This window comes from Mangifera indica, chromosome 3, assembly GCF_011075055.1.
Source record: "Mangifera indica cultivar Alphonso chromosome 3, CATAS_Mindica_2.1, whole genome shotgun sequence".
Taxonomy (NCBI): Eukaryota; Viridiplantae; Streptophyta; class Magnoliopsida; order Sapindales; family Anacardiaceae; genus Mangifera; species Mangifera indica.
Genome location: NC_058139.1, coordinates 201,624 through 220,250, shown reverse-complemented (window position 1 = coordinate 220,250; position 18,627 = coordinate 201,624). Strand labels below are relative to the sequence as shown.

At 34.1% G+C, this 18,627-nt stretch overlaps 2 protein-coding genes across 4 annotated transcripts; both read left to right on the top strand.

Annotated features, from left to right (window-relative positions):
- The first annotated feature begins 4,399 nt into the window (after positions 1–4,399).
- On the top strand, positions 4,400–10,596 carry LOC123211940. Of its 2 annotated transcripts, XM_044630928.1 has the most exons (9): positions 4,400–4,608; positions 4,793–5,705; positions 5,859–6,235; positions 7,328–8,464; positions 8,555–8,713; positions 8,850–9,201; positions 9,340–9,410; positions 9,516–9,638; positions 9,845–10,596. In XM_044630928.1, the coding sequence occupies exons 2-9, from the start codon at positions 4,811–4,813 to the stop codon at positions 10,199–10,201; spliced, it is 3,471 nt and encodes a 1,156-aa protein (XP_044486863.1). In that variant the 5' UTR covers positions 4,400–4,608; positions 4,793–4,810; the 3' UTR covers positions 10,202–10,596. The 2 variants fall into 2 exon arrangements, with proteins under 2 accessions (XP_044486863.1, XP_044486862.1); XM_044630927.1 differs by having other exon boundaries at positions 4,400–5,705.
- Positions 10,597–10,660: 64 nt separating this feature from the next.
- On the top strand, positions 10,661–18,543 carry LOC123211942 (ubiquitin carboxyl-terminal hydrolase 9-like). Of its 2 annotated transcripts, none has more exons than XM_044630929.1 (15): positions 10,661–10,751; positions 10,999–11,063; positions 11,231–11,400; positions 11,622–11,861; positions 12,593–12,734; positions 12,888–12,947; positions 13,046–13,147; positions 14,084–14,482; positions 14,614–14,754; positions 15,556–15,726; positions 16,178–16,435; positions 16,531–16,679; positions 16,885–17,421; positions 17,534–17,804; positions 17,908–18,543. In XM_044630929.1, the coding sequence occupies exons 1-15, from the start codon at positions 10,676–10,678 to the stop codon at positions 18,067–18,069; spliced, it is 2,943 nt and encodes a 980-aa protein (XP_044486864.1). In that variant the 5' UTR covers positions 10,661–10,675; the 3' UTR covers positions 18,070–18,543. The 2 variants fall into 2 exon arrangements, with proteins under 2 accessions (XP_044486864.1, XP_044486865.1); XM_044630930.1 differs by lacking the exon at positions 10,661–10,751 and adding an exon at positions 10,866–10,933.
- Positions 18,544–18,627: the final 84 nt, after the last annotated feature.

Genomic DNA, 18,627 nt, shown 5'->3' with positions numbered 1-18,627 from the left:
ATATAAATAATTATTGTGTTCGATTAAAAATAATAAAATAATACTAATAAATTATTTTACTAAAATGTTTATAAATATAATTATTTTTAAATATTTTTTATATTATTTGATATATTAATTAAAAATAAATTTATTTTTGCCTCAAAAAATTAATAAATAATAATATAATTATAATAAAATCAAAATCATCTTGGTAATTTTTTAATACCTTAGGTGATAATAGATTACCACCTATATTATTTATCACATCATCATTAGTAATAAAAATTATCATAATATTTTATTACTGACAAACCAAACAAGGTAATGTAAGTAATAAAAGTTATACTATCAAGGTAATCTATAAATCCCTCAAACCAAGCAGTCCCTTACGGTTAAAGGTAAAATCATTATTTAATAGAAAAACTAAAGTTTTATTCTTTTACCCCCTTCAATTTAAAAATCTCACAATTTTCTACACTTGAAGTTTGAAAGATTAATATTTCCCCTGTAGGTTTGCAAATCATCGTCCAAAGGGGCAAACTTTCTCATTTTCGATCACGTTAGTTTTCCCTTCCAGCTTAACTCTCCCTACCGATCGCATCCCAATCACTGGCAAAAGTTATTTTCTTTGACAAAGAGGAAATTGTCTTCGTCGAATTGTCTTCTTCTCAGATAAAGATGATTCTATCTTCGTCCAGAGACGAAGACAACCATTGAAGGTCTCAGATGGTCACATTGTCTTCGTCTAAAACTTTCAATGATCGTTTTTGTCCAAGACGAAGATACTTTGATGAAGACGAAATTGGCTTCATCAGAGAAAAAAGCTTTCACCGGTGGTTGAGATATGATTGACAAAGGGATTTAAGTAAAGAGGGAGAGCTAATGCGGCTAGAAATAGTTGTCTCCTATGACGATTTACAAACCTTAACGAGAAAATGTTGATTTTTTAAACTTCAAATGAGAAAATTATGAGTTTTCAAATTGAGAAAGAAAAATATAATAAAACTTTAATTTTTTATTAAAAATAATTTTATCTTTAATTATAATTAAGATTTTAAATAAATGAATAAAAATTTTAGTTTTTCAAATTTTACGGATATAAATTTGAAATAACACAAATAGTCCTTTGGCCTAGTTTGTAATGAATAGGTGGTGGTGGTGGTGGTGGGCAACCAAACGACTAGTTTTGCTATCTTCAACTGTACGAAACAGAGATTGAGACCACATTTGCTTTAATGCCCTTTTCGGTGATACAATTGATCAAACTTTGGGTCTCTGGCCATAATAATATTAAATGTTTTTTCATGAATATGAATAATATTTTCACACGATCGCAAAGAAAGTTGTTGAAATTCGGAGACATGCGAAGCACGTGTGGATTGAAATCTATCGACGAAATATTGCACCCGGACAATTGTTTGATTTTATAATTAAATAACATTTGTTTTCACGTGGAAGAATTCGCAATGTGCATTATAATAATAATAATAATAATAATAATAATAATAATACTACATGCGTAAGATATTGAAAAAACATACATACAAAATGATATATATAACATGAATGCATGGATTTATATAAAAAGTAAACATAACAAATGTATATTAGGCGAGGCTGAATAAAATGATAATTATATTATATTTGATTTAAATAAGATCTAAGTGAATATCGATTTGAATATAAAAATCAATTTAATTGATCAATTAAAATTTAAATTCAATTTAAAAAATAGTTTAACTCTAAATTTAATTTGTTTATATTTATCATCCAATCTAAATGTGAGTAATGATTTTATTATATCCATAAATATATTATTATTATTATTATTATTATTATTATTGTCATAATAAATGTATAATATTTGAGTTAAAATCATAGACCAAAGTATGATATATCAATATTTTTGTATTAACTTTTTGCAATTACAATTCTTACTTTGATCCTAGACCCTATTTTTATTAGGGCACTCAACCCTTGTCTGTCTAAGAGGTGGTTAAAATTATCACATAGTAAGTGCCTATATAAATATGTTTTAACAACAGAATATAGACGGACATGTTATCTATGATTTGATACAGTTATCTTAGATTTTTATTAGGAACATGATTTATAACTTCCATTTATATGAGTATTAAGATTTAATCAAATTTATTATGTAATTAACTCATCAATTTGTTAAGTAAATAAATGACCATACATAAATTAAAAAATGATCTAGAAACTTTTTGTAAAGCACACTGTATTATCTATCAGGGAAATTAATATAATTACCATTTTGCCCCTCATTAAGTAAAAATACCCATTTTTTATATTCATAAGTAAAAATACCTATTTTTCAAACTTTCAAACAAAAATACCTTAAATATTTTTTAAAATACCAAAACTACATTTCCCCACATCTATATAAACCCCTCATTTACATATATTTTTCATATCATTCAAACACTCACTCTCACTCATATTTTCACTCAATATCAATTATTGTAGGCTCATTCGAAAAGAAAAAATTCATATTTTTGAATTCAAATTGAAAAAAATTAATTCATGAGAAAAATATATTTATACAAGTCTTAACTTAAAACTTAATTTTTTTTGGTTAAATATAGTTTGTATGTTATGTAAGGGAGGCATTTGAATATTTTATAATAATTTATTAGTTAAATGAAATGTTAAAAAAATATAAGAGCATTTTGATATTACACAATATATGAAAGATTTAAATAAAATTTTAATAATATATAGATGTATTTCGATACAAGATAACATATAAGGGTGTTAAATGAAACGTTAAATAATTATAGGGGGTTAAATGAAATACTTTAGAATGTCAAAAATAAAAAAATCGCTCGAAAATCTGAAAAGTAAAAGTCGCAATACCATAAAATGACAAAAATAAAAAAAATGATTTTAAATTTCAAAAACTAAACGATCAAATAGTTTAGAAATTGAAAAAGCTAAAATATCAATTTGAAATTCATAAATTACATAAAAAGACAAACCTAGAAAGCACAAAAAAAAAAAAGTAACGGACTTAAAATTTAAAAACTACATGTTGAAGAACCCTAAAACAGAAAAAATAGACATGAAATTTAAAAACTATATATTAAAATAGCTTAATATGACGAAAATAAAAAAATTGATTTGAAATTCGATAATTATATAATAAAATCTGTATAAAAAGCACAAAAAATCAAAAAATAGATTTCAAATTCGAAAACTACATGTCAAAGAACCTTCAAATAGGAAAAACAAATATGAAATTTGAACACTATTTATTGAAAAACTCAGTGAGTGAAAAATATCAATTTACCCCTTTATATATTTTCTACATTTTATAGGTCCTATAGTTTTCCTTTACCCCCTCCTCCCCGTGGGTTCCCCTTCTCTCCCCTGAGTCCTAACTGTTTCAAAAATTAAATTTTCTCCCCATCTCACATGGCGTCATTCAAACTCGTAGGAAATTTATTCACCCCGGGGTCCCTTGGGTCTCATCATTTTAGCCTCCAATTTCAAACACAAATTAAATCTACACATTTTATAACACAATAACCCTAAAAAAATTCAACCAAAACAATCAATAATCAAAATATTTTTGTATTATTCAAAATCAAAACTCTAAACATTTAACGTTCAAAATCTTAATGAAATCGCAATAATCCTAACAATAAATTGATTTAAACAATAGTAGAGATAATGTATTAACTTTTTTTGCCATTTTTTGTCGTCAAAAAACACAAAGAGGTCGATAAAAATCTGAAGAAAATGAATGAATGCAACGCCTACAAGAGATCCGTGATTTTTTAGTATTTCAACAGTGATTCGGAGAAATTTGGATAGAAGTATGTAAAATTTTTGGGTTTATATACAAAAAACATTTTGGCCATTAGAGCTAAAAAAAGGTATTTTTACTTAATTTTTAATTTTTTAGACAATTTCACATAAAACTCTATTGTTTTAACCAATTCTTTAATTTTCTTATTTATAATTATTTTATCAAATTTTAAAAACACAACCGTTATTATAAAATACATAATAATAATATAATAATAGATATAAACTTCTAATAATTAATCAAATCATTTTAAAAATACTTATATTGTTATTTCGTCTATACGATTATATCATTAATTTTACAAACAATCATTTGTTTATGTAAGACTTGGTTTTGCGTATTTTCTTTTTTGTAAAAATTTTGGCATCAGTAATTACTATTTATTTTAATTTTTAAAATTTAATAATAAATTAAATCTTTATATTTTTTAATTTTTGTGAAAATTTTGTTATTATATATTTATTTGATATGGTAAGTAGAACTCATAAGATTATCATTTTAAAGTATATATTATTAATGGGCCGACCAGTGGCATGGGCCAGATCGCGATATTTGAGGGCTAAGCCGCGAAAGGATGAATTATTCTGCTTTCAACAGATACGGACGCCAAACACCAATATAATTCCATTTGAGTTCCGGCGAAAGCCAGAGCAGAGCCAAAGCCAAAGGCATCCGTGCTCGAGAAGCTGTTCTCTTTGTGGCAGTTGAAGATACATAGAGAGATCCATTATTGCACAGAATAAATGATTCTTCCCCTTCTCTTTGCATGAACATCAACGAAGGATCACCGGGTACTCAGTTCTTAAACATCAATTTCACTGGCCGATGTCCGAAAATCTTTATCAGTTTTGATCGAAATTAGTTATGATAAATGCTTAATTATCATAGAGGAAATGTGAATTAGGTTTAGTGTAACAATTAAAGGGAGTAGATTTTGTTTTTGGTATTATTGTTGTTGATTTTTTTAACAATTAGGTTGGAGAAAGCGGAGATATGAGGGGGCGGTCCCACCGTTTCCAGAGCGTAGACCCGCACGATGATTGGGTCGACGGCTCATGGACGGTGGATTGTGTGTGTGGGGTGACTTTCGATGACGGTGAAGAGATGGTGAATTGTGACGAGTGTGGCGTGTGGGTTCACACACGATGCTCTAAGTATGTCAAAGGAGAGGAATCGTTTGCCTGTGATAAGTGTAAGAGCAAGAATAGTAGGAATAGTATTCATAATGATAGTGAAGAGACTGAGGTTGCGCAATTGTTAGTTGAGTTACCCACAAAAACTGTGAGATTAGAGAGTTCTTATAGTGGGCCGGCAAGGCGGCCAGTTAGGCTCTGGACTGATATTCCAATGGAAAATAGGGTACATGTGCAAGGGATTCCTGGTGGGGACCCTCAGTTGTTTCATGGACTGTCAGCAGTTTTTACACCTGAGTTGTGGAAGTGTACAGGCTATGTGCCAAAGAAGTTTAATTTTCAATATAGAGAGTTTCCATGCTGGGATGAGAAGGAGGGTGTGCGCCCAAATGGGGAAGATACTGATAAGGAGAATCCAGTTGATAAAGGGGCAGGTGTATTATTCTCTCTGTCAAAGGAGAGTGTTCTAGAAACACGTGTGGGAGCTCTGGTTGGAGAGAGGGAGGAGGAAGGTGGGTTTGATAAGAAAGTGTATTCAAAGGAGATGAAGTGGGAAGGTGAGGGTGTGGATGCTAGACGTTCTCAAAATGGCATGAAGAAAGAGAGGAGTTTGCTTCGGACTGTTGTGGTACACTCAGGGAAGCGGAAGAAAGAAGATTTGGGCATGTCCAAAGACCGGAGCGGAAAGAAGAAAGCTAGGGCTGGTGAGAAGGAGGCTGATGAAAGGAAGAAAAGTTTACATGGTTCTAGAACAGGTTATGTGATGTTCTTCGTAATTCTTTGAATGCTTTATGCATCAATGTACGCTTCATATGTATATGAAAGAATTTAACTGGTGAATTACATCTTGTTATAGCTGACATCTGCTTGTTGACTCCAAGTTTTTGTTTGTTCATTTGTATTACTAGTGTTTAGACCTACCAGTGATGCAAAACAATTGGAATTTTATGAAGACAGAGGTCCAAAGTCATCCAAGACTGACATTCAGATTATAAAGAACAAGAATGTGCGGGAGGATGTGCATCATGAGCCTATGTCAGATGGTCTTCCTGCAGATAATACTGGTGCTGACAGATCCAAGACCAACTTAGCAGCTAATGAATGCCCTTTGGAGGCCTTGTCTTCTGATGTTACTAGACATTTCCCTTTAAATGGTGATGGACTGAAGGAAGAAATGATTGGCCATCAACTTCCTGCAGCCAGTAAGAGTTCTCTGGCAATTGATGACATTGCTAGGTCAATGTTGGAAGACAATGATACCAGGAATGTTTCTTCAAAGCAAGAGGTATACTTTCTTGTGATTCAGGCATTACTTATGTGGTGATAATTTTTTTTTGAAAATTTTGTTTAAATAGGTATATTGGTGGATCCTTTATGTGAAAAAAGAAAAAGGTGTATGAATAGTCCTTTACCTATATGATTTGCATATTGAGGCAACCTTTAACTCAGCATCTGCACCATTAACACCTCTATGCCACCTTATCCAACTGTTGATTTTACTGCACTTTTCATCCCAAGGGTATCTTCTAGAACCTAGCTATCAGTATTTTGTATTAGACGCTTATGAGGGCAAATTTCTGTAAACTTCCCTGACATTTTCCTTAGACTCATGAGAGCCCCTCAACACTTGGAAATATTGATAACCTCTGCCAGTAATGATTTCCATTAGAGTTCTTAACAGTAGGGGAGGTCCCATAGAATTTTCACCAATGTTAGGAAGATTCTTGATATTTTTGTTTAAATTAACCATTGAATTTGATGAAGTCTTTATAGTGGCAGGGGAGGGCAATGATATTTTATTAAGGCTGTATTTAGTCTCAACGTGAAGGTGAGTGGATGTCAGCAAAATCTGCTCACAATATAATGTTGTCAGTCCTGTCAACTTAGAAATATTTGTGTCAAAGAGTTCCTGATGCACGACATTTACTAAGTTCAGTGTCAACTCTTTCTAGTACTTAGCTTTTGTCTTTGATTTGAGAAATGAGGTGGTAGTTGAGAATTTTGTAATTTGGTGTTTACTAGCTGAATCTCAGGCTGGGGTCCTTATCAGTTTTTGAAAGCTGGAAACTTGTATGGTTGTATAGGGTTAAGAAGGATGGACAACAAAATGAAAGAGTCAGTTATCAGTAGTCTTCTCTTTTTTTATGTGATTTTTGTAAGAAGTTTAGGTCTAGTGCTTAAGATATGGATTCAAGCACTTGAAGACATTACCTGTGAATGCTTCATATAAACATTGCAGGTTGGGTTTGACTTGTAATAGTCTTTTGATATCTATGTGAGTGTGAGTGTGTGTGTGTGCGTGCGTGTGAGTGTATGTGTGTATGTGCATTAAAACTATACCTATTGTATGGAAATGAATTTTCCATATCTTTTATAGGGAGATAGCATAGCTCTTGATAAAGTAGATGATAGCGAGGAAGCTTCTGCTAAAAGTGCTCAGAAGTCTCATGTTGAAGACGTGGATAATGTTGCACAAGTAGTTGGGAACAATCAGATTCTTGAAGATTTAAGTGGTGTCAATCAGAACTCTGTACTGCCTTGTGTTGAAGTGAAAACAGAAGTGGATAATGAAGATTCTAGGGCTAGCTTGAATTTGCAGTCTTCTTCTGGTGATGCTAAAGTACAAAATAAAATGTATAATCACATGTCTGGAAACTCTAAAGTGAATGATATAATGGCAACTTGTTCACAATCAAGTGATCATAAGGCAAAAGGTGCTGAAAGAATTTTAGAAGCAGTAAGTGATTACTGTTCAGATGAAGCTCATGAAGTAACTGGTGATCCTTGTCAGATTAGACGAGAACTGAATGGTTTAGATGGTCCCATTGAAATGCAAAAAGGCTCCCCTGAACCCAAACACGATCCAGGGAGTGTCAAGGATCAATCAAAATCAGAAGGAAATAGCTTCAACTCTGTGGCTCTAACCGGCCAGCAGAAAACGGTGGTGTCTGTTGGAAAATCATCATCCATTTTGTCAAGTACTGTGGCCACCAAATCATCTGCTTCTGAAAACGTGAAACCTGAAGATTCTCACAGGTCTAATCTTAATGCTAAACAAAGAGTATCATCTGAGAATAATGTTAGTATTAAGAATGATCGTGCTGTTGGCGACATTGTCAGGGATGAAGAAAAGCATGATGTGTTGAGAAAAGCAGCAAAAGAGCATTCAAAATCCTCTGTGAATCCATCATCAAAAGTGTCGCACTCCAGCAGGACTTTGCATGCTACTTCAAAGCGAACCATGTCAGATTCAAAAGATTCTGTGGTTCTCTCATCTTCTAAATTATCATCAGGACAGAATGTTGCTGTTGCTTCAGTCTCTGGTGAGTCTGCTGGGTCAGTTCAAAGTCAGTGTAGCTTAAAAACACAAAATAAAATGTCAACTTCAGGTTTACCCTTGAAAAGTGAAAAGTTAAATCAGTCAAATTTCCAGCCGTCACCTAAGGTAAATCATGCAGCATCCATGCATCCTCCTGCAGCTTCGAAGGCTCCTGCGATTCTAAGTGATGAAGAGGTATCAGTGAAAGTGCCATTTGTTTTCACTAGAACTCCCCCTCTCCTTAAGAAGATTACTTTTTAATAATTATACATTTATTTTTTTCAGCTTGCTTTGCTTTTGCATCAAGAGCTCAACAGTTCTCCTAGAGTACCTCGTGTACCGCGAGTGCGGCACACTGGTAGCTTGCCTCAGTTGGCTTCTCCAACTGCAACAAGCATGTTAATGAAGCGTTCATCTAGTTCTGGAGGAAAGGATCACAGTTTGGTATGATGCTTCTCTTCTGTCATAGAATATATGATATACCTTATCATCCCCATTTCTTAGTGTCTGCAGCCTGGGTAACAACATTTTATTGTGGTTCAAATCTGGTAACTAATCTCATAGTTGATACAATTTATAGGTTTCTAGAAGAAAAAGTAAGGATGCATTGAAAGATGGGTTCCGTTCTTCTCGTGAGCTCGATGATGAAGCTAGAAAGGTGGATAGAGTCCCATCTTCACCAGATCTGAGAAGACATGATATGGGATATGCAGCAGATACTTATACAAGAAGGGAAGAAAATGGATCGCCCACAGCTGTTAATTCTGTGAAGAAGAATATGCCTTCTGTCTCTAACACAACTGCAAATAGTGGCCCATCTTCCTCCACTGAGGTCAATGATCATAACGTGTCATCTGTACGTTGTTCTCCAAGAAACATCTCTGATGATGATACGGGCACAAATCGTGGTCCTGTTCATCAAACTTTACCTGGTAACTTCTGGGACGTTCTGTTTCAAAATGTCTCCTGATCACTATTAGTTTTAGCAGGAAAACTTTTTCTATCATTTAATGAAAAAATGTGGCTTTTAATTTACCTTTTCCTCCTCCATTATATTGATCCACATATAGGCTTGATCAATGATATCATGAGCAAAGGAAAGAGGATGACTTACGAGGAACTCTGCAATGCTGTCCTGCCAGTATGTTTGCACCACTGTTTTCTGCATATATGTCTTTTATGGAGAAAGAAAATTGTATCATTCTCTTTATTTTCTTCTTCTTTCTCTCATTGCTTCTTTTGGCAGCATTGGCCTCACTTGAGGAAGCATAATGGAGAGCGATATGCATACTCAAGCCATTCACAGGCTGTTCTTGATTGCCTGCGAAACCGACATGAATGGGCTCGGTTGGTTGACCGTGGTCCCAAGGTATGCATGAATTGTTGGGGTGTTCCTTTAAGGTGTGATGGGTGATCAGGGGCAGGTTTTCTCTGTGGACAAGGGAAGCCTGGCCCATAAAATTTTGAATTCTTTAGTAATTTATTTGAAAACTTACTCCCCTAAAATGATATTATAACTGGATTTATCTGCTTTCAATATTTTAAATTAAATGAAATTACCTGATTCTGTACCAGACTAGTTCAACTAGGAAAAGGCGCAAATTTGATGCTGATGAATCTGAGGATAATGACTATGGCAATGGAAGAAGTGGAAAGGACGAAGAAATTAAAAGCCTTGAGTCTCAAAGAGAGGAGTTTCCCAAGGGCAAGCGAAAGGCAAGGAAAAGACGACGTCTAGCTTTACAGGGAAGAGGGATAAAGGATGTGCGGAGGAGACGGAAGGCAGACTTGGCCTCTGAGGATGATGAAGTTGGCTTGTTTTCCAATTCTAGTGATGAGAGCTTGTTCAGCGAGGATGAGACCCATGGAGGTAGTGCATGCCCAGCAGGAAGTGAGGCTTCAATTAGCTCAGATGAGACAGGGACTACATAGTTCTGATGAGGACCAAATGTATTGTGATAAGATTTTCCTAGATTTGGGAGGACCATCTCGGTTAAACAGTAGTGAGAAAGTGCCTCTTCCGGTTGTGTTGCAGAAGAGAAACCAGCTAGTAGTGCATACACAGGGTCGCACGTTTTGTGGGACTGTTGAGATTGTCTTATGTTTGGTGGGTGGTGCTGCCAAGTCTGACTTGGAAAATGTAATGTTAGTGTACAAATGATTTTTTTTTTTTTTTTTTGGTTGTAATATTTGCAACAATATGGAAATGTAATGTAATGTAAGATGCCCTTTTGGGTGGAAGCATGAACAGAATATGTGAGTTTTAAAGAAGGCAGTAGGGAATTACTTGGGTATAAAGATTTTGCATATGCATTTCCTATTCCTAATCAACATATAAAAGAATTCTCCCATCATGCGTGGCATTGCATCGCAATTTCAATGCTCATTTTCATTTTCATTTTTAAAATGGTCATCAAGGCAAAAAACATTTTCACAGAAAGGCGCCTAAAGACAGCGGTCAATCTATTTGTTTTGCAAACAGGTAACACCAAAATAAATAAAATTAAGTTTGAATCTTAGTTTAGCGATTTCAAATTGATTCTTTTTTTTTGTTTATTTTTAATTTGAATTAATCTTAAATTGAATTCCAGCCCTGTATCTCATTTCAAAAGTTAAAAAATCTGGGGCATGGACATGGACATTGACATAACATGGATGCAGGATGTAAGTGAAACAGGTCTCATGAAACGTTTTTATTTATTAATTAATGGTGTGGTTTTCTATTTTAGTTGGAAGATATAAAAGAGTGCGTTTTAGGAAACCGGAGAAAGACAAAATCGCTGAAAATACGACGGTAATCAGATCATTTTCTCTCTCTCTCTCTCTACTCCCTGCTCTCTGCTCTCTCCCCTCTCGTCTCTCCTTGGATCAAATCTCCCTCTCTCCCTTTCTCCCTCCCTTTAAATTAGATTTGAATTCGAATTCTATCTTTGGATTGATGTGATGAATGTGTGTATGTAGGAAGCAATATCTAAAATGACGATTCGTGATTCTTCGGTTTTGATGATGGAGAACGCAGGGAGTTGCTTGCCTTGCACGCCCGACGAAGAGAGACAGATCGTACAAGACTTGACTAATCAATCTCAGATTCATTTGAAAGAAGGCAACTTGTACTACCTAATTTCAACGAGGTATTTTTCGTTTTTACTCCTTTGATCGATGCAATTATTATTTTTTTACATATTATATATTGCTTATATGAAAAAATATTATTTTATTTTTTCTCCATTCATGCATCCTTAAATTTTGTGGAAATTTTACTTTTCTTTTTGTAAATTTTGATGTGTATTATTCTTAACTGTTATTGTTATTATTATTTTTTATAGACTAAGTTGCTGTTGTGTTTGTGCAGCTGGTATAAAATTTGGGAGAGGCACGTTGGTGGTGATGAACCTTTGATTGACAAGCTGTCGTCTGATTCTCAACGTTTGGATGGGGTTTCTTCAGAGAGGCCCGGACCCATTGATAATTCTGATTTAATAGAAAATGGTAATGGCACTGAAGGTGATTCTCTAGAGCTTCGTAGAAATTTGGTGGAGGGGCAGGACTATGTTTTAGTTCCTCAACAAATCTGGGAAAAGCTTTTTCATTGGTATTGCATTTTCTTCCAAGGACCTCTGTGGTTTGATTCTTTTCATATCTACTAGGCTTTAGTTTGAGGTTGTTTGTGCTCTGGGTGGATGAATTATTTAATTGCTTCCATGGATGATGAATTCAGTGGTAATTTTTGTTCGCTGCTGCTTGCAGTAGATTGGTGAAAGTTGAAATTTGATGGTTTGTAATTGAATTTCTGGACGGTTGCATGATAAAAAGTATGAGGTTAGACATGTTGCTAAATTTGTGAATATGTGGCCTATGAGGAACCTTTTGATATTGTTCCGTGCTGTTTCCTTTTGATTTCCTTTACATGACCTCTGTTACTTTAGGATACTTGTGCATTGAAACTTATACTAAATCTATTTGACTTGTGTCTTGGACATTTTTAAATCTTGTAATCTAAAAAGTCAACTAGGAAAATCTTGGAGAACTTTACTGTGGGTGCATCAATGTTTTGATATTAAATAAATATGGAATATGGCCTGTTTGACTTGTTTTTATCTGAAATTTTAAGATAGTTGTTTGATATGTCTTATGAATTTGCTAAACATTCAACTTTTATGCTGATTACTGTGTAAAGCTGTTTAATCAGTTTTTGGAATGGAATTGCTTGTCCAAATCCTGTGGAGTATGATTGTTCTTTCTGCGATATTGTGGGCATTAGTATGAATCCTCCATTAATTGCAAAGCTTATGTTTTTTTAATTGGTTACTCTCTAAATTTTAGGTACAAAGGAGGCCCAGCATTGCCAAGAAAGATGATTTGTGTGGGCACTAGGAGTGAGAAGATAGTTGAGGTTTATCCACTTTCTCTCCATTTGATTGATTCTAGAGACAACAGTCAATCAATCATAAAATTAAGCAAAAAGGTAATACCGAGAGTAAAATATATGGTTAAATAAATACTTTGGTTAATGAGTCATATATTTAAGGCTTTGCTGTTTTTTGCTTGGTTATGGAAGCATTCTAAGAGCTTTATTGACCTATTTTAGACCATTCTGGTCTTTTTTCCTTCTATCCAGGCTTCTATACGTGAACTTTATGAGAATGTCTGTAAATTAAAAGGAATAAAGAATGAAAAGGTGTGTTTGCTGTTATCTTTGGGTGTTTTGTTTCTTATATTTTGTTTGCTGTAATTTAAAGTTTAATTGTTTGTTTTTGTTTTTATGCATATTAAAAGGCTTGCATTTGGGATTACTTCAATAAGCAAAAACAGTCAGAATCACCATTGAATGGTATGGATCAAACGCTGGATGATGCAATGCTGCAAATGGACCAACATGTGAGTATTCTGCTTATCATTATTATTCAAAGTGTTATTTGGATGGGAAATTTTCTAGCAAATAAGAAAAAGGATAATATCTTAAATTTCTTTTTTCTTTTTTTGTGTGGGTGTGTTTTTGTGGATCTATGGCCATGTTGTGATTTTCATTTTAAATGTGAAATTATTTATAATTTACTGAACTTGCTTTTTAATTTATTTTGGGGTGACTATCAAGTTTTTTGTATGTTGTGTTTTGACTTCTTGTGGATAATAGATAATAGTAGAACATCCATAGATGTAGTCTTGTGGTGGACTGTTTCAATGTGTATCTGGTTGTCATTTAATTTTCATTTGGAACAATGATAATAATAGTTCTTTGCTGTGAGAATTCTATTAGTAATCAGTTCATTCAATATATTTCTTGCTATATATTTTTTTGTCGAGAAATGGAAGCTGTTGGGGGCATGTGTACAGAATGTGTGAATCTGGAATAGTAGAACTTAAGACTCATGCCTGAGTATGAAAGGAAAATTGAGAATTGAGACGTAGAATGTGAGAAGTATTGAGCAATTTGAGTCTTATATTCATTTGAATAATATTATTTAAGACAAGTCCCAACCCCCATCCATCCCATATACCTACCCACACTTCTACCAAAAGAGAAGAATGATCAGAACATAGGCGAACATTTTTGGATAAAACTTGATTGTCATTGTTTTCTTTCTTTGTTTATTCGTAATGGTATGTGATAAACACTCTCTTGATTGTTCTTTTAACTTTTGAAATTTATTGCACTTTGCTTAAGATTTTGGATTTTATATGAAATTGTCAGGATATACTAAAAAATTGTTGTTGTAGCAACTTCTTTATCATGGTCATCGCTGTTAAACTTTTCTGAATATTTGAAATCTCTTTTTTATAACCTGTATGGTTGATGCATCCTTTTGTTTGTAGATTCTTCTGGAGGTTCAAGTAGATGGAGGATATTCTTCTCACTTTGACATGGATTCCACTGGAAATGAGCTAGCTTTGGTACCCCTAGAACCATCAAGGTCATCCCTAACAGTTGCTGGGGGGCCTACCATGTCAAATGGTCAGTCAACAGGTTATAGATTTAATCAGTATCAGGGTAGTTCATTGGGCCCAGCATTAACAGATACGGATGAAGGATTTGACTCTTATAACACTGTTAAAAAAGGAGAGAGGGGAGGTCTGGCTGGATTACAAAATCTGGGAAATACTTGCTTTATGAATAGTGCCCTTCAATGTTTAGTCCACACGCCTCGTCTTGTTGACTACTTTTTGCAAGATTACAGTGATGAGATTAACACTAAAAATCCTTTAGGAATGCATGTATGTGGTTTTTTCTTGTTTATCATTCTCTTCTCTTATATTAATTTTTATTGTTTTGTTTGAGTGCTGTATTAAGATAAACTTCTCAATCAATTTATATAATTTAACTCAGATACATTGTGAATGTACAGGGTGAGCTTGCAATTGCATTTGGTGAGTTGTTGAGGAAATTGTGGTCCTCTGGGCGAACTACAATTGCACCCCGTGCTTTCAAGGGAAAACTTGCTCGATTTGCTCCCCAATTCAGTGGTTACAACCAGCATGATTCTCAGGTTTTATCACAATTTAGATATTTTCCTTTTTAAAATTTTTCTTATTCCAAATTTATTAGGGGGATTTTTATCTTATATGTGTAATTATAGGGGTATATGCTTTATATTCGTCCTCTCGTCTAATTGCTGTTTTGAGGTTTCTTAAAGGGGGATCAAATAGTAACTCCCCCTGAGTGGGGAGTTTTATTCTATCTATATTAGTTGTTATAGTGTTATAGTTGCAGTCATTGCACCATGCTAACTCTTTGTCAGGGTGAGTGATGAAGTAGGAGTGCATTTTAGGTTTCAGCTATGTGCATACTATATCTTGTTAAGTAACACTTCTTAAGAATTGTGCATCTACCTATTTTAGAAGATAGTTCGCTGTGCTGCTATTGCACCCTAATATATTAATATGTGAGCTGTAGATTGAACTGAGAATCAGAAATAAATGGTACGCTGTAGTTACTTTCATATTACCTGATCTTGCTTATAATTTAAGGATGGTGATATGGAATGCTTCCATGCTCCTAGGTTTTGATATTTGTGAAAAATTTTGGAATGACTTAGAAATCAACGATAACATGCTTTAACATGGCAGACCAGTTTCATTTTGTAATTTTAGATTTGCAACTTTTTGTTATATTTGTGGTATATAGCAGGCACTTATGGCATGTTTATTTCGCACCTGATGCTATGATCATTACCAGTTTATTCTTTGCATGGATTTTTGAAAAGCCATTTTGAATTACTGCAACTCTTTTAACACTATAAAAGTTCAGAGATTTTGTTTTCTTTTGGATGATGAAATCTGTTTTATAGGAACTTCTTGCCTTCTTATTGGATGGCTTGCATGAAGATTTGAATCGTGTCAAACAAAAGCCTTACATTGAAATGAAGGACTCAGATGGTCGACCAGATGAGGAAGTGGCAAATGAGTGTTGGATAAATCATAAGGCTCGCAATGATTCTTTGATTGTGGATGTCTTTCAAGTGAGATTTATTTTTGTGATGTGTTTACATGCTCTTCTTAGAAAGTTATTTACAAAACAATTTTAAATTAATACCTCATGGACAATTTAGTTACTACTTGATTTAACTAAGTACTGTGAATGATTTGTTGGGTCCTCATAACATAGACAATAATTGACTGCAGTTAAGCATTTTTGCTACTTACAACTTCAAATTAGGATTCGTTTAAGCATATTTAGAATATGTATCTTGAGAATTCTTTTTTGCAAACATTGAGGTCCCTTTAAAATTTATTTTTTAAGAGTTAATATCCTTTATTACTTATTACAGTATAAATGAATGAAGAACAAATTTTAATTTTATGCTGAAATTTATATTTTGTTTTCTATGCGTGAACAAAGTTGTGCCTCTTGTGATTTGTCTTATGCTAATGTTCCTTCTGATTTATGTTTTGTGTGGATGACATGCTCAGGGTCAATATAAGTCTACACTGGTTTGCCCAGTTTGCAACAAAATTTCAATTACTTTTGATCCTTTTATGTACCTGACATTGCCACTACCTTCAACTGTCACTCGGTCAATGACAGTAACTGTGTTTTATGCTGATGGAAGTACTCTCCCAATGCCATTCACCGTGACAGTAATGAAGCATGGCTGCTGTAAAGATCTCATTTCTGCTTTGAGTACTGTGTGCTGCCTGAAGAGTGATGAAAGCCTTCTGTTAGCAGAGGTGGGCATGCCATTTCTTTTGTTTTTTCTTACTTAATTGAGTTCATTCATTTATGTTCTAGTTTCAGTGGCTGAAGTATTTAATTTTGTTCTCAGGTCTATAATCATCAAATTTTTAAATTTTTCGAGAACCCTGCAGAAATGCTAAATTCAATAAAAGATGAAGAGTGTATTGTGGCCTACCGTTTTGATAGAAAAGAGACAGGAAAAGTGAAAATACAAATTGTGAACCGATGGTCAGAAAAGTAAGATTACCTTCTGTATTAACTTGCAATTTAATTTTTCTGGTAACATGTAAATACATGCATTTTTGTGGTTATCATTCAGTGGCCAACTTCCCTCTTTAATGCTTAATTACTTAGTTGTTACCTGGATGTGCTGATTAAATTGAATATTATTTCTTTTTTCTTTTTCTCTCTCTTTGGGCTGAAATTATTTAGTTTCTTCCAGATCTTCATCTGATTATCTGAAGGGTGGTGAGAGGAAACTTTTTGGAGCTCCTCTGGTTACATACTTAGAAGAAGATTGTTTGAGTGGATTTGACATTGATAATGCTGTGTCTAGAATGCTATCACCTTTGAGAAGAACATATTCTTCAGTTAAAGCTCATAAGGGTGAGGAAAATGGCTTTCTTGCTGAAGCTGATGATGAACCATCAAATAGCTGTGACCAGCCGATGGAGACTGCAGAACTAGAGGATTCACCCAGCCGGGAGTTATCCTTCCAGCTTTCTCAAAGTGATCATAAGATTACTAACTGGAAGCCCATCAAGAAGGATACTATTATAAAACCTGGGCAACATATAAAGGTGCTGCTGGATTGGACTGATAAAGTGCGTGAATTATATGATCCCAGCTTCTTGGAGGATCTTCCAGAGGTACACAAGACGGGTTTCACTGTGAAGAAAACACGGCAAGAAGCTATCTCCTTATTTTCATGTCTGGATGCATTTTTGACGGAAGAACCTCTGGGGCCTGATGACATGTGGTAGAGTACTTGCGACCTCTTTTTTATTGCTTGTGGAAACTGTTTTACAAATCCTTGTGATGTAATTCACTAAAAAAATAACAACAGCCTCACTCCATGTGTTTTTAAATAGGTATTGCCCCTGTTGCAAGGAACATAGACAAGCCACCAAGAAGCTAGATTTGTGGACATTGCCTGATGTGCTTGTCTTTCACTTAAAGAGGTTCTCATACAGCAGATACATGAAGAACAAACTTGACACCTTTGTGAATTTTCCAATTCACAATCTTGACTTGAGTAAGTACCTGAAAAGCAGGAGTGGTGAATCTTATGTGTATGACCTATATGCCATCAGCAACCATTATGGTGGTCTAGGTGGTGGACACTACACTGCTTATGCCAAGGTAAACCTTCCCAATTCTGGTTGTGAACACACCATCTGAGTGTGGGTTCTGTCCCGTAGATCTTTCACGTATGACACGTGCTTGCTTTTGGCAATTTGTGCAGTTAATTGATGAGAATAGATGGTACCATTTTGATGACGGCCATGTTTCTCATATTAATGAAGCTGACATAAAGACTTCTGCTGCTTACGTGTTATTCTATCGGAGAGTTAAAGGTGAATCAATGGTGGGGATGGGAGAGACATCGCAGAGTCATTCCTGTTAAAAGGCAAGAATTGTTTGCATTTTTTTTATTTTGTGGATTGAAGCTAGCTTTATTCAAGTTTGAGCTGGCTTGATCAATCTATATACAATATCATCATTCAAGTACTTGGAAGGGCATAATTGGAAAATGAGGGGAGTAGTAGTTTGTTTATTTGATCAAATATATATATATATATATATATATATATATATATATATATATATATATATATATATATATATATATGTATGTATATGTATGTATGTATGTATATATATTTGAAATAGAAATTTTGGTTAGAGTATTGTTAGGGTGACAAGGCTTGGCTAATTTGTGGATACAACCATTTCTGTATTATGTATGACCAAGTGTTGTGATACTAGTGCTCTGTAGATGAAAAGGATTAATAGACTAGAAGAGTAGAAAGCGAATGTGCGGCGCCAACTCTCGGACGAGATTGAGGACTATATAAGATTCGTGTATTTATTCTTTTTCTCCCCTTTGTTATGAAATTGATGTTAGTGTCATTTTAATATCCGTTGGAGTGGCAGGTAAAAGAGCAAAAGAAAAAGATGATTT

Bases quoted from the DNA above. Each gene is read 5' to 3' on its own strand.
- LOC123211940 (XM_044630928.1), top strand. From the start codon at position 4,811: ATGAGGGGGCGGTCCCACCGTTTCCAGAGCGTAGACCCGCACGATGAT. The intron at 9,202-9,339 runs GTAACTTCTGGG...ATCCACATATAG, and splicing joins TGTTCATCAAACTTTACCTG to GCTTGATCAATGATATCATG. The intron at 9,411-9,515 runs GTATGTTTGCAC...TTCTTTTGGCAG, and splicing joins TCTGCAATGCTGTCCTGCCA to CATTGGCCTCACTTGAGGAA.
- LOC123211942 (XM_044630929.1), top strand. From the start codon at position 10,676: ATGGTCATCAAGGCAAAAAACATTTTCACAGAAAGGCGCCTAAAGACA. The intron at 10,752-10,998 runs GTAACACCAAAA...TTTCTATTTTAG, and splicing joins TCTATTTGTTTTGCAAACAG to TTGGAAGATATAAAAGAGTG. The intron at 12,948-13,045 runs GTGTGTTTGCTG...GCATATTAAAAG, and splicing joins AAGGAATAAAGAATGAAAAG to GCTTGCATTTGGGATTACTT.